Source organism: Schistocerca piceifrons, chromosome 5, assembly GCF_021461385.2.
Source record: "Schistocerca piceifrons isolate TAMUIC-IGC-003096 chromosome 5, iqSchPice1.1, whole genome shotgun sequence".
Lineage (NCBI taxonomy): Eukaryota > Metazoa > Arthropoda > Insecta > Orthoptera > Acrididae > Schistocerca > Schistocerca piceifrons.
The window spans coordinates 157,901,600-157,916,199 of record NC_060142.1 but is presented as its reverse complement, the minus strand read 5'-3'; the positions used below and the strand labels follow the sequence as shown (position 1 = coordinate 157,916,199).

The 14,600-nt window shown below is 40.7% G+C and overlaps 1 protein-coding gene across 1 annotated transcript in view; it reads left to right on the top strand.

The window, feature by feature from the left end:
• The window catches only part of LOC124798295 (CWF19-like protein 1), a 158,743-nt gene that overhangs the window by 118,248 nt on the left and 25,895 nt on the right, over positions 1-14,600 (top strand). The window contains exons 7-9 of the mRNA XM_047261624.1: positions 2,642-2,762; positions 2,853-2,920; positions 3,008-3,123. Of these exons, the coding sequence (XP_047117580.1) occupies positions 2,642-2,762; positions 2,853-2,920; positions 3,008-3,123 (305 nt within the window). The remainder of the gene's footprint in view (positions 1-2,641; positions 2,763-2,852; positions 2,921-3,007; positions 3,124-14,600) is intronic.

Here is a 14,600-nt window from a genome sequence, read left to right as displayed (position 1 = left end):
ATGCTATTTTCAGTATTTGAATGATATAGGTGTTAATCAAAATATTAACAGTGTAGATTTTATCGTCAATAGTTGCCATCACTGTCAAGATGACTCAATTCCCTACTTTAAGTTTCCACAAAGTTTGTTAATTGGGGTTTTCTGTCCTTGGGGTGTTACAAGAGACAAAAAATTTACTCACCAAGTGGCATCAGCAGAACACCACACACAGAAAAAGGTTTAAACTATGCAAGCTTTCAGAGCCAGTGGCTCCTTCTTCCGACAGAAGAGTTGAAGGGGAAGGAAGAGGGGTGAAGGAAAAGGACTGTAGAGGTTTAGGAAAAGGTGTATGGTTTGGAAGTCACCCTGAACTGCACGTCAGGGGAGACTTAACGGATGGGATGAGAAGGAAAGACTGATTGTCGGGGACTACGCCGGATGAGATTTGAAAACTGAAGAATTTGAAGGTGGAAGACAGGGTAATAGGCAAGACAGAGATTACTGCTAAAACATTGTACATGAGTTAATAAGAGTGAGAAGGTATGTGCATTGCATGTAACAGACTTGGGAGGGCGGGATGGCGAAGACACACCCTCTGCCTATGCCCATTCATCCAGACTGTAGCTAGATGGAAGTCACGCCGATGTAAAAGTCCGACTTACTAAAATCATGCCCTGAAACGAGATCCATTCTATCTGAGGTTTTGCCCACCATACCTAGAATAGCTTTTCATCACCCTCCCAATCTCTGCAATATTCTTGTCAGACCCTATGCTCCTTCTGCACCCATCTCCCCACACCATGGCTTCTACCCATGTGACTAACCCCACTGCAAGACTTGCCCTATGCACCCTCCTACCAGCCCTGCAAGTGGCAAAACATGTACTATCAAAGGGAGAGCCACCTGTGAAACAACACATATCATATACCAGCTGTTATGCAAACACTGTTCGGCCTTTTACATCGGGATGACTACCACACAGTTATCAGTCAGGTGAATAGTCATATTCAGAGGGTGTAGATCGAAAACAGACAATATCCTGTTGCAGAGAATACTCTGCAACATAACAGTCGTGACCTTGGTGCCTATTTTACCACATGCAATATCTGGATTCTTCCCCCAGACACCAGTTTCTCAGAACTCCACATGTGGGAACTAGTGCTACAGTGTGTCCATGGTTTTTGCCACATACCTGGCCTTAATTTATGTTAATTCCTCACATCTCAGCATTTCTTCACAGTAGCTACTCATTTCTTCACTCTTATTTTATAAATTTTCTGACCTGCCTATTTTTTGCCATTGCCCTCCCAATTCTGTTAAATACAATGCACTTAGCTGTTCACTCTTATTAACTCATGCACAATATTTTGTAGTAATCTCTGGCCTGCATATTACCATTGTCTTCTTTTAAGCTCTATAGTTTTCAAATCTCGTCTGATGGACTCCCCAACAATCAGTCTTTCCTTCTCATCTGTCTGGTAAGTCTCCCCCGACTTGGGGTTCTGGGTGACTTTTCTGAACTGTACCACTTTTTCTAAGCCTCTCCAGTCCTCTTCCTTATCCCCTCTTCCTTCTCCTTGACTTCTTCTCCTGGAAAAAGGAGCCACTGGCTCCAAAAGCTTGCATAAGTTTAACCTTTTCCTGTGTGTGTGTGTGTGTGTGTTCTTCTGATGCTGCTTGGTGAGTATATTTTTTATCTATCTATTTACATTATATGTAATGAATAGTATGAAGTGTTCCTTCAAACAATAGACATTAATAAAATGCAGTTCTAATTGTTTATGTTTAAATATAATGTAGGTGAATTGTAGTATTTACTACTCAGCTTTAGCATGGAGTAGAAAGAAGTGACACATAAAGGAAAAATTAAGTTAAGTATAAAAATCTTTGACCACCCACGCACAGAAGGGCCAAGTTACTATAATTTTGTGGCAACTTCTCCAGCTTCACAGAAGAATTCATCAATAAGTATTATAATATATAAGAATATGTGTGTTGTTCTAAAAACAGAATATCATTCACTGATGATGTGAGTTGGTGGACATGGAATGTCTGGAGAGATTTTGAATCTGGAACTTATTGACACCACTTTCAACATAGTGATACTCATGGTGTGTTAACAGTAGGCGAGTAACTAATTAACCTATTAACAGACCCGACCCAGTTGTATTGATGACTTTTACAGACTAATTGCTGAATAGTCTGGCATTCTGCAGTAATACAAACTGTGTCAGTTTATAGTCTGATTTAAGTTACTATCTGTCATTTAAAATCCAGAGTTGCAACAGTGTCACACCAAGTATTGTCTGCCATGGTGATAGAAAATTGCTTCTTAATTTTAATTAGAGGAGGAGTTTTGTCTTTTCTGCAATTTTCATGTCCAGTGAAGTTCCTACTTTCAAACTGGCAGTCCCAGTGCTTCTTGAAGTGGTAGTAGCAACAAAGTGGTATTACATGCCATTACTGCAGTTATCACTAATCAGAATTCAAAGATTCAGTAGAGTTGCATTGGAATCTTGCTAAGGGTATGCCCCTGTGGAAAGCAAATTGTCTGTATGTTTGTACATATCTGAAATACTGAGCAGGAAAGAAAGGGAGCTGCATTTATACATGACATTTATAATTATTTTTCATAATTTAATATTTGGATTTTGTCTCACAGGAGAAGTCAAACCAGTACTTTTTCGACATGGATGCGCCAGAAGATCATGGCAGCCGCAAGAGAAAGTCAAGAGGTAGTGATGGGGGACCAGAACGAAAACAACCTCCTGTCTTTGATCAAGGTATGTTGTTAATTGTGGTGGTAGTTTAGGGCAGTAGTTTGTGAAACTATGACAAATAAATTCTATGATTACACACTCATGTTATTACAGGTACTTGCTGGTTTTGCTTAGCCAGTCCAGAAGTTGAGAAACATCTTGTGATTAGTATTGGCACAGAGGTAATCAAGCCCTAACCATAGTTATTGTTTGTACACAGTTAGTTTTAATAGAGTTTAGTGCAGTGTGTTGATGTTAATTCTTTTCAGGCTTATCTGGCATTGGCCAAAGGAGGTCTTGTTGCTGATCACCTGTTGATTCTTCCAATTGGCCATCATCAGTCTCTTGCAAGCTTGCCGGAATCTGTGGCAAAGGAAATTAAGAAGTATCCTTTTCATCATCACATTCCTCTTGTTGTGAACAATGTTAATTTTCTAATAAATGTGTAACGTATCTCACTGAATTAGTAATACCGTATTTTATGGCCTATAAGACACACTTTTTTTTATTGCAAAAATTGTTTCCAGAATTCATTTGTGCCTTATACTTGAAATAATGTAAAAATTTCCAATGTTTGATTTAAAACTCCCACCATTCTTAAAAACGGCCATATATTCAATGCTCTCTCTCTCTCTCTCTCTCTCTCTCTCTCTCTCTCTCTCTCTGCCAATGTTGGATTCAACTGGCAACAGCAGTGCACTGATGAGAAAAACATGAGTTGTGAGGATTCACAAGCTCTGTAACACTGTTTCCCTCCCAACCTGCCATCACAAAACCAGAACACTATGTAGCCTATGGTGCGTTATTGTAGAGTACAGTGTCAGTGAACTTGAATTGAAAGTGATTTGTGTTATTGGTAACAATGCAATATTTTTGTTAGTAGCTAGTTTTGCAATGGAAAAAAATTAAAGGTATTCAAATGATGCAGGCTATAAATTGAAAGTAATAGCATATGTGGAAGAGCACGTAAACAGCAGCTGAGCAACATTTTGGCCCTCCACCAACAGAAAAAATCATTCACAATTGGTGGGCTAGTAAAGAAGAACTGAAAAAAATGAGGAAGACTAAATGTGCAAATAGAGGACTGAATGCAAGATGGCCATAACTAGGTGGTGACCTACTGAAATGGATTCACGGACACTGTCAAAATGGTGCGGAAATTAATACAAAAATGATTCAAATTCATGCTTGTAAGCTAGTGCTACAGTTGGAACTTAACACACCTTTATGAAGCGTCTTGGCCTTAGCATGTGAACCAAAACCAAAATATCTCAGAAAATGCCACAAGATTATGAAGAGAGAATTTTTTTTCTGTATTGCTTTATTATTCAGCATCAAAAGAAAACTGTTATGGAACTAAGCCAAATAGCGAATATGGACGATACTTCTCTGACATTTGATGTGCTGAGTAACAGAATTGTTGCCATGAAAGGTGCTAAAAGTCAACTATAAACACAAGTGGACATGAAAAAATGCACTGCATTGTTGTCAGTTCATGTTGTGCTGACAGTACTAAATGTAATCCAATGATCATTTTTGTGCAGTCCTAAAGCATCAACTGCACACCGAACAGTGCAGCTATGCGAAACAGCATCAAGAAGGCATTGAGATGTGTGCCAGTGGAAAGAGTGGGTAGTACCACAACTCCAGGAAGACAGAGTTCAGCACCCTCTGTCAACACTGATTTAACCAGCCACCCATTGCTGGTTGGCCCCAATTTGGTTTCAGACTTTGAGAGCATCAGTACTGAGTAGGAAGACTTTGCTTAGCCAGTGTTCTCTGAGTAGAAATAGTGAGTAAAGTACTTGCATGTAGGAGGCACAGAAAGTTAAGTTTCTTTTATTTTTAGAAAAAAAAGTGTCCAATTTATCTTCAAGTGTTATGTACAGATCTACTTGGATTCATGCCAGTGGGCGTAGCAATTTTTCTTCTTCCTTGTTTGTGTCTGTGCTGACTCCCACATTAGATGACACAACAATTTTCAAGAGCAAAACAATGCCAAAACTTTCTGAAATATTGCCAGGGATTGATGGTCAAGTACGTGACAAGGGTTGGATGGACGAGGCTGGTATGAAATTGTGGATTAACAGAGTGTGGAAGAGTAGGAAAGGTGCTTTATTGAAGAAGAGTTCTCTTCTTGTGCTTGATCAGTTTAGTAGTCATTTGAAAAATTCTGTGAGACAGGGAAATACAGAGCTTGCTGTTATTCCAGGAGAACTGACTTCACAATTACAGCCTCTTGATGTCTTGATAAATAAGCCGTTTAAAGTGTATATGAGAGTGGAATGGAACATATGGGTGATGGATGAAACCCAGCATGAATTCATACTCAAGGGAGCTTTAAAATAACCTAGAACCAAACAAGTGTGTCAGTGGATAAAACAGTCGTGGTCTAGAATGAGAAAAAGCATTTTTGTTAAATCGTTCAGAAAGTGTGGCATAAGTAACATTCTCAATGACAGTGAAGACCATGTTATAGATGAAGAGAACAACGATGATGATGAAGAAGAGGAGGAGGAGGAGGAAGAAGAAGAAGAAGAAAGTAGTTCAGATTACATTTTTTCAGGGATTTTAAAGATCAGTTTGATTTTATAAACAAAGAAGTCTTTTATAATCTGGATTCCCCATCTAATAATAAAAATAGTAAAATTATTTTTAAAAAATCGTAGAAATACGGTGCATCTTCGAGTCCATAGCGTCTTATAGTCTGTAAAATACAGTATACTTATTTCTTCTAAATTAATCTAATGGGCTTTATGTGGCATGAACTTGTTCCCAGTAATAAAGAAATTTACATTCTGTGGTATAAACACAAGAAGGAAAAAAATCAGTTCTTACCAGATATAAAAGATGTGGGATAGTTAATAGAAAAATTTGTTTAAATGTCATACTTTCTAATAATTATGTAATATAATTATTATTTTTGTTGTTTTTACTATTATTGTTCATGTATTAATCGGCAAAGCGACCAGATGACAGTACTATGTGATTACACCAAGAAGCAGAGAAAGCAGTAGAATACATTCCACTTCCCTTACATGTGGAGTACTATTACACGCTATAGGTCTGCACACACCTTTGAATGAAGTTTCCATTTAGAAGAAGAACAGAAACAGTATGTATAATATGGCTCACCTTCGCTGCTCACAGTACTTTGCTGGCAGTATTTGTAAAAATATCTTCCCCACTGATGTTGCTATTTTACACAGCTGTGTCTGTTGATTTGCTGCCAGCTGTTTCAGTCACAGATGAGAATGCTGACTCTTTGTTCAAATCTATACCAACTTATTTTATTACATTTTTCAGTCTCCACATTTCACCCACTGTCTGTCCTCCAGTAGTCATCACACACTTTTGCTGTGGTACACAGCATTTCTAGTCTTCTAATGGCTCAACAGTAAAAGCTAATGTCACAGCAATAAAAGCAAATTTACCATATGGTCTAGTGGTTAGCATTTCTGGTTAGTAATGGTGAGGTCCTAGGTGTGATTTTCAATGACACTTTAACTTCTTCTGTGGTGGATAGTCTGGAAGGAGGTCCACCAGCCTCGTGTGGTGATAGGAGGTGCATTGTGTTGGGAATGGCAAGATGCTAGATCGCAATAACAATAAATATTCAGTTTAATAAACTGTAGTTAATTTATTCAAACAACCACACAATTTGTAACTGAAAAGTGCCAGTGGAGGGCAACCAATATGAACATAAGAAAACAGTTAAGGTCAAAATCCAAAGACACTACACTGAACAGAAGCAAGTATACAGTTAACAAAATTAATCTCAGTTCCAAGAAACCCCCAGAGGCTCAATTTGTAAACTGGACCACAGTGATAGTAACATAGTGGCTTTAACAAATTACAAGGATTATTCAAAATAATTCCTGCAAGAAAACAATCTCTCTTCCACATTAATAAATGCTTCACAATGTATCAGAAAATGTAACTTGAATTTTCTTTGTTGCACAGAGCACTAAGTCAGTTTACTTATATCTTAATGTACTTTAACATCCCCCCAAAAGTGGTATGCACACAATATCTGAAATTGAAATTCCCACTGAAGCAGGCAATGTACATCAAAATAAGTTATCTTTGGCAGAACTGTTAGCAAGTTATACTTCCATTTAGCATGCTCCACCAATGGGATCAAGTAAAAATACGTGGTCCCCACACAGTGAAGAAATACAAAGGCAAAATATTATTACTCAGGCTGCAAGAGATAACTAAACATACTATCAAACAATGTTCAGAGCAGTGTTCCCTCTAGAACAATTTGGGTTATATTTGCATAGTATTCTGAGCCAACTAGTCTAGCAAGTCAAGAGGCATCAAAAGATTATCTCATTTAACTTGTGTCTGTAATAAATTAATCATGTTCTGTATGCATTATTTTGCCAAAAGTAACTTCAGTCAAGTCAGTCACATTGATCCTACAAAGAATACAACATGAACTGCTCCCTTTTCTGCGCAACTAGTATTTATGAGGAAGGCAGAAATTAACTTAACCAAACAATTGCTCTAACTTGACCTACTTAACAGGAATTTTGTTTTCCTTCTTCCTTTTTAAACATGGGTAGAAGGACACCCAACAGTCAACAATGTTCCAAAGATTTCAAACAGCATAAGGTTAATGCTATGCTGGATGGTTGTTGGAACCTTACAACAACAATCAAGCTCCCTAGGCATGCGACTAAACTAGTGCCGACCAGTGAATAATTTTAAAAGAAAGGTAACATACTCAAATACCTTGATTATGGTTCAAACACAGAATCAGTAATTCTGGGTGAGCAGCATTACATAGAATAGTACAGTTCTAAACCTAAACTGTATGGGATTTGATTTTAAAGAGTGCCAGAATAAACAAGTCATTATGAGTGGATGGTATAACATACTTACAGAAGAAAAAAGTCATGGGACTCCTAATATAATGTCAGACCACCTCTTGCCTGGCGCAGTGCAGGAACTCAATGTGGCATTGACTCAACAAGTCGTCGTAAGTCCACTGCATAAATTTGTGCCATTGCCTCTATAGTAGCCATCCATAATTGCAAAAGTGTTGTCAGTGCGGCATTTTGTGCAGGAAACAACATCTCGGTTACCTCCAATAAATGTTCGATGGGATTCATGTTGGGCAGTCTGGGTGCCCAAATCATTTGCTTGCACTGTCCAGAATGTTCATCAGACCAATTTCAAACACTTGTGGCCTGGTGACATGGCGCATTGTCATCCATAAAAATTCCATGATTGTTTAGGAATATAAAGTCCATGAATGACTGCAAATAGTCTCCCAGATAATTGAACATAACGTTTTCTAGTCAGTGATCGGTCCAGTTGGACCAGAGGATCCAGTCCATTCCACATAAACATAGCCCTCACCATTATGGAGCCACCATCAGCTTGCAGTTGTTAACAACTTCGGTCTGTGGTTCATGGGGTCTGCGCCACATTCAAACCGTACCATCAACTCTTACTAACTAAAATCAGGACCCACATGACCAGGTCATGGTTTTCCATTTGTCTAGGGTCCAACCAATATAGTCACGACCGAGAAGAGGTGTGGCAGGTGATGTGCTATGAGCAAAGACACTCATGTCGGTCATCTGCTGCCATAACCCATTAACGCAAAACTTTGGTGCACTGTCCTAATGAATATTTTTGTTGTAGGTTCCACATCGATGTCAGCAGTTATTTCACACAGTGTTGCTTGCTTAGTACAGACAACATTACTCAAATGCTACTGCTCTTGGTCATTAAGTGCAGGCCGTCAGCCACTGCGTTGTATGCGGTGAGAGGTAATGCCTGAAATTTGGTGTTCTTGGCACACTCTCAACACTGTGGATCTTGAAATACTGAATTCTGTAACGATTTCCAAAATGGAATGTCCCATGTGCCTAATACCAACTACCATTCCATGTTCAAAGTTTGTTAATTCGCATCATGCGGCCATAATCACATCAGAAACCTGTTAACATGGATCACCTGAGTACAAATGACAGCTCCACCAATGCACTGCCCTTCTCTGTGTGTACTCGATAATATCGCCATCTGTATATGTGCATATTGCTGTCCCATGACTTTTGTCACCTCAGTGTATATTAGATTTCTTTTTATGAAAAAGTGAAGAAGTGTAATTAATGTGACTTCTGGCGTATTAGACAAACCACTGACTCATACACATTACCCTGAGAGTAAATGTTGCAAAATACTGCCAGGCACTTATTAAGTGTGAATTGCAGATGTAGATGACGTGACAGTGTGTGAAGATTATTGTCAAACAAAGTGCCAGGCAACATTTAATTGTTGTGAATGCTTAGTTTTGTTACTTGATCACTTTCCCTCCATGTCTATAATAGGAAAATTCAGACTACAATACAAAAATGGACAAAAACTTTTAAAAAAAATTGAGAGAGAAATGTCAAACTTATGGTATTAATTAAGGAGGACCAACCTACTCATCTTTCTTCCACTGACAAAATTTTGCAAGAAAATGTTTTTTTTTTTTTTTTCCTATTGGTGCTGTACCATGCAAACCTAATTCCTGAGCAATTGGTCTGAAATCGTACAAATAATAATAACCTTCCCCCCCCCCCCCCCCCCCCTCGGAGTTTCTGTGCTAGTATGGAAGTCCAGTTCTGTACGACAAAAGCTGTGAAGTTTTTGTTCACAATACTCCAAAACTCAGCATTCTCTGCCTTCATCTGTAATCTGCATACCATTGACTTATCTAACTTTTGTGTGTCAATATTTGCTTGCACCTTCATTTGCCTTTTCTGTCCCGGCAATGTCTCACCTTTCTCATTCTCAGTATAAATAAAATTAATGACATTGACAACCAACTTTTCATGGCTACCCACAAAGGGTAGATTCTGAAATCCTGTTGCGTGATCACATTGCATCCTCAAACTGTGAGGTAACATCATGGTGTACTCTGAAGTGGAATGTGGATGTATGTAGTTCCCACTGCAACTGGGTCACCAGTTCACCTTGCCAAGTAATTTCATATCTCAACAGTTTACTATTATATTTTGAAATAATCTCTAAAATAATGCTGTCAAATAAATTGTAAAAACATATTGCACAGTTCTAAATAGAGACTGCATTTTCCTAACTAATTGAAGAATATTGCTAATTGCAGAAGTTCTAGAGCAGAAAACAGTACTTAACTTGAACAGTTTAAGGGTGATGTTCATTGTGGTTCATATTATTATTTATTTATTGCTGCTGATATCCCATCTTCATTACTATTTTGGATAATACTGAATTCTTTTGCAATTCTCACTGGGTAACTTTTTGAAATGAAAAGACTCAACACAGCTATTGATAAATTTTCTTCAGTTATTCATTCCAACTGACAACTGAGCAGAACTGCACTGACTGACAACTGACTTGAATGCACTCACAACCAAACAGTACTGCTCATACAATGAAGGCTTTCACAACCGGATATTTCAGCTGCTGAGAATTCTTTCGAGTTGTATGGCCGTGGTCCATGGAACTCTTCTATCCCTAAACAGTACTGCCCTTTGCCATCCTCATGGTTGCAGCTGCTGTCACGTATTTATTACCTTGACAATACATGATACTTACAGTGTTGTTATAATTAATGTTTTGTAATATTTACACTGGATAACACCTTATACAAAATTGTATTTTGTGTGATAGTACACTCAGCAGAAAACAAGAACAATTTTCCATCAATAGTTTCGTAAAATTCATAGTCTTCCAATGTTAAATTTTGGTAAATATGATTTTTAAAAAGTTACTTCAAAAAAATGTAAATTTCTACAAAATAACTTGATAACTTTGATTACTCACATTTATATATGCTCTAACTTTAAAGTCACATTTTTTTTCATGTGACAGGTTACTTTGTACATTATGGTATACTTTACTAAAAAGTGTTGGGGGGGAGGGGGGGGGGGGGGAACACCAAGTATAGTTTCAGAAAATTCCTAGCTCATAACTTCACACAAAAGATAACTGTGTTCAAATTGAGTTATTACTCTTTTAAATCTGACATTTTTGCGAACAGCTTGGTGTATTTAACATTAGTACCCATATAATCTTCAATTGTTCCAAATAATGTTAGGTAATAAATAATAAATGTGAAATATAGTCATAATATAACGCAATGCTCAATACAATGTATCAAGTAAGACACTAAAAACTATGTATTGTGCACTCCTACATGTAACCCAAGGTTGTTACATTACAGTGGTTAGAGGCGACTTTCTCTTTTCATACTCAGGACTGTGTAGATGTCTGCCATTTCTTATCCAAACCTCCCTCCAGGAACAGTGCTTCTTACATCGCATTGGTGATGCCTTGTCTGTTTGCTATGTTCAGGAGAATGGGGTCCCCCAAGACAGTGTACTCTGTATCATGTTGTTAGCAGTCTCTATCAGTGGTGTCTCCTCCGTAGTCAGGAGCTCCATGTTTGTAGATGACTCTGCAATCTTCTAATCTTTCTCCAATGTTACGACAACAATCAGACAGCTACAGCTGGCCACCAGGAAGCGACAAGTATGTGCGCCAATTTTAACCATGCTTGCCGAAGTTTTAACCAACCAGAGCTCACAATGGGGGCAATATTTTACATTTTAAGGACAGTGTGCCCTTTTTGGATGTACTATTGAATCAGAATTAACCATTGTCCCACACCTGAAAAACCTGTGACCAAAGAGCTTCAAATTGTTGAATATTTTGAAATGCCTTAATGGAAAAGTGTGGAGGACTGGCAGTACCACCTCCTGCAGTATTATAAAGCATTTGTCAGACCACGGTTAGATTACAGCAATGTGGCTTATGGATCAGCCCATATTTCCTATCTCAAGATGCTGGAGGCTGTCCACCACGAGGCATTTGGATATAGAATACAGCTTTTTGGGCCTGCCCTTTTCAAAATCTCTGGCAGAGGCTGGTAAACTACCACTCTGTATTTGGTGGCACCTCCTTCTGGCTCAACAGGGCCTGAAAATCTTCGCATACCATCAGTCATTGGCATTCAATGCAATGGTCCAACCCAACTTTGAGCAGCTGTTCAGCAATCAGCTACAAGCAACCAAGCCATTTGGGTCATGTGCTACTGACGGTTTCAAGGATCTGGATATATGAGACCTCCGAATGCACAGCCAGGGATAGCTCAAATTGCTGCCTTGGCATTTTCAAAGGCCAGAAGTGATTTTAAGCTTGACACAGTACAAGAAAAGTTATACTCCAGATTATGTTTTTACAACTCTGTAACCTTTCAATTTATGTATGAACCACAGCTTTATCGTTGTTTATACAGATGGCTCCCAGAAGACAATGGCTTTGGTCATTCAGCTGTTTTCCCTGGTTGGGTGTTTAGAACAATTTACAAATTATGATGCAGAGTTACATAGCATTATGAAACCATAGGAGTGGATTCACAGGCATCACAGTACAAGGTTCTTGTTTTGGTTGGCTGGAGAGCCAACACCGTGTTACTAGAGGAAACCGAAAGCCACGCGTTTTAGCTCACGCAGGCTGGCATGAGGTCTAGAACAGGACAAGGAAATTAGAATTTAGAAAAATGGACGTAGCTAGTGGAATACTTAACTTTAATCCATTAATGAAGAACATCGGTCGTGACGGTACATGAATCAATATCAATAGTAACTGATAATGGCGCCTTGCTAGGTCGTAGCAAATGACGTACCTGAAGGCTATGCTAAACTATCGTCTCGGCAAATGAGAGCGTTTTTTGTCAGTGAACCATCGCTAGCAAAGTCGGTTGTACAACTGGGGCGAGTGCTAGGAAGTCTCTCTAGACCTGCCATGTGGCGGCGCTCGGTCTGCAATCACTGATAGTGGCAACACGCGGATCCGACGTATACTAATGGACTGCGGCCGATTTAAAGGCTACCACCTAGCAAGTGTGGTGTCTGGCAGTGACACAACATTCCTCCCCCGCAAATCGGCATACGGTTGTGGCATAAGACTTCCGCCCACCGTGGGGAGGACCCCATGGTGACGTATGCGACGAGGTGGGGAGCCTAACAACAGGCAAGGCTGTGCCACCCGCACCCTGCCATTCGGACCGCGGGGAGCTAGGAAACGGCGGAAAACCTGCCCCAGGGTGCACGCCAACATGCGGTGTATGCGCCTGCAGAGAGACAGGAAGGGCCGAAGGGTCGACCTCCATCGGGTTGGGGCACCCGACGGGCGAAGACGACAGATGGTCCGGAGCGGGCAAGAGTTCCATTGCGGAGGACAACTGGTCATGTGAAGCGATCGGCAGCGCGTGACCTAGGGAGGCACCCGGCAGTTGCAGCGACGTGTCCACTGCGGACGTCGCCGGCGGGAGAACAGGCGGCGGCGGCGCGTCGCCATGGGGCAGCATGGGGCAAAATGGAAGGCATCATCTGTAACAGACCGGACGCCACCGTCGCTGAAAGCAGACGGCGAGCGGCAGATCCCACAGATCCCATGCGATGACAGAGGCGCAGCTGGTTGAGATGCCGGCGCACCTCACCAGAGGCCCCCAAAACCAGATACATAGCGCATCCGAGGCAGCGAAGAATGCGCCCTTCGAGCCAACGCCGTGAACCTCGATAGTGGCGATAGTAGACAACGTCGCCTGGGGCAAAAGCAGGTGTGTGCTGCTGCACAGGAACCTGATGCGGCGGATGTAGCAAAGACATCAAGGTTCGATGAGGGCGACCGTGGAGCAACTCAGCCAGCGAGCGAACATCTCAGGGCGGAGAGCGATATGAGGACAAAAAGAGCAATAACGCATCCTCCCGAGAATGCGATTCTTTTAACTTCAACATCTGTGACTTGAAAGTCCTGACCAATCGTTCAGCGGCACCGTTTGACTGTGGCGAAAACGGCGCGGACGTCATGTTGAATACCATTGGCCGTGCAGAATGACTGAAATTCTGCGGACATGAATTGGGGGCCATTGTCGGAAACAATAGTCTGTGGAAGACCTTCAATGCAAAAGATAGCAGATAACGCTTGGATGGTGGCAGATGACGTCGTGGAAGACATCTGGACAACAAAAGGAAAATTACTGAATGAATCTACCACAACCAACCATCGAGCATTCCAGAATGGACCAGCAAAATCGATGTGTAAGCGTTACCAAGGGGAAGTGGCTTTTGGCCATGCAAAGAATTTCCGCAGTGGGGCTGATTGTTGTTCGGCACACGCCATGCAAGAAGAGCACATATTCGTAATTGCGGCATTGATTCCGAACCAAGTACAGTGCTGATGAGCAAGTTGTTTCATTCTTACTATACCCCAATGTCCTTGGTGGAGAAGCTGTAAGACAGAGGACTGTAACGAACGTGGAACCACGACCCTGGACTGATCATTATCAGAACGCAACAGCAAAACACCACGTCGAACAAAAAGTCTCTCCTTGTGAGCAAAAAATCGGCGAACCAACGGATCCCCGATCCATGACTTTGACAAGGGCCATTGCGTAGCAACAAAATGCATAATGGTAGCAAGGACAGGGTCGGCAGCTGTGGCAGTAGCTACTTGACGAAAATCAGTCGGAAACAATTCGACCACTTCATCGGTTGCCGCATCAATGAACATGCAAGCAAGTTCGGAGGAATCGAATGCTCTATCCTCAGCAACAGGCAAACGGGACAACGCATCGGCGTTTCCGTGCTTAGCAGTGGACCGATACAAGATATCGTAGTGGTACTGCGAGAGGAAAATAGACCAGCGAATGAATTTCTGCGCTGTACGTGGAGGTACAGGCTTGGTCGGATGAGAAAGCGATGTCAAAGGTTTGTGGTCTGTGATTATGGTAAAGTGACAACCATACGAGAAATCATGAAACTTTGTAACAGCAAATACAAGAGCCAATGCTGCTTTCTCGATCTGTGAATA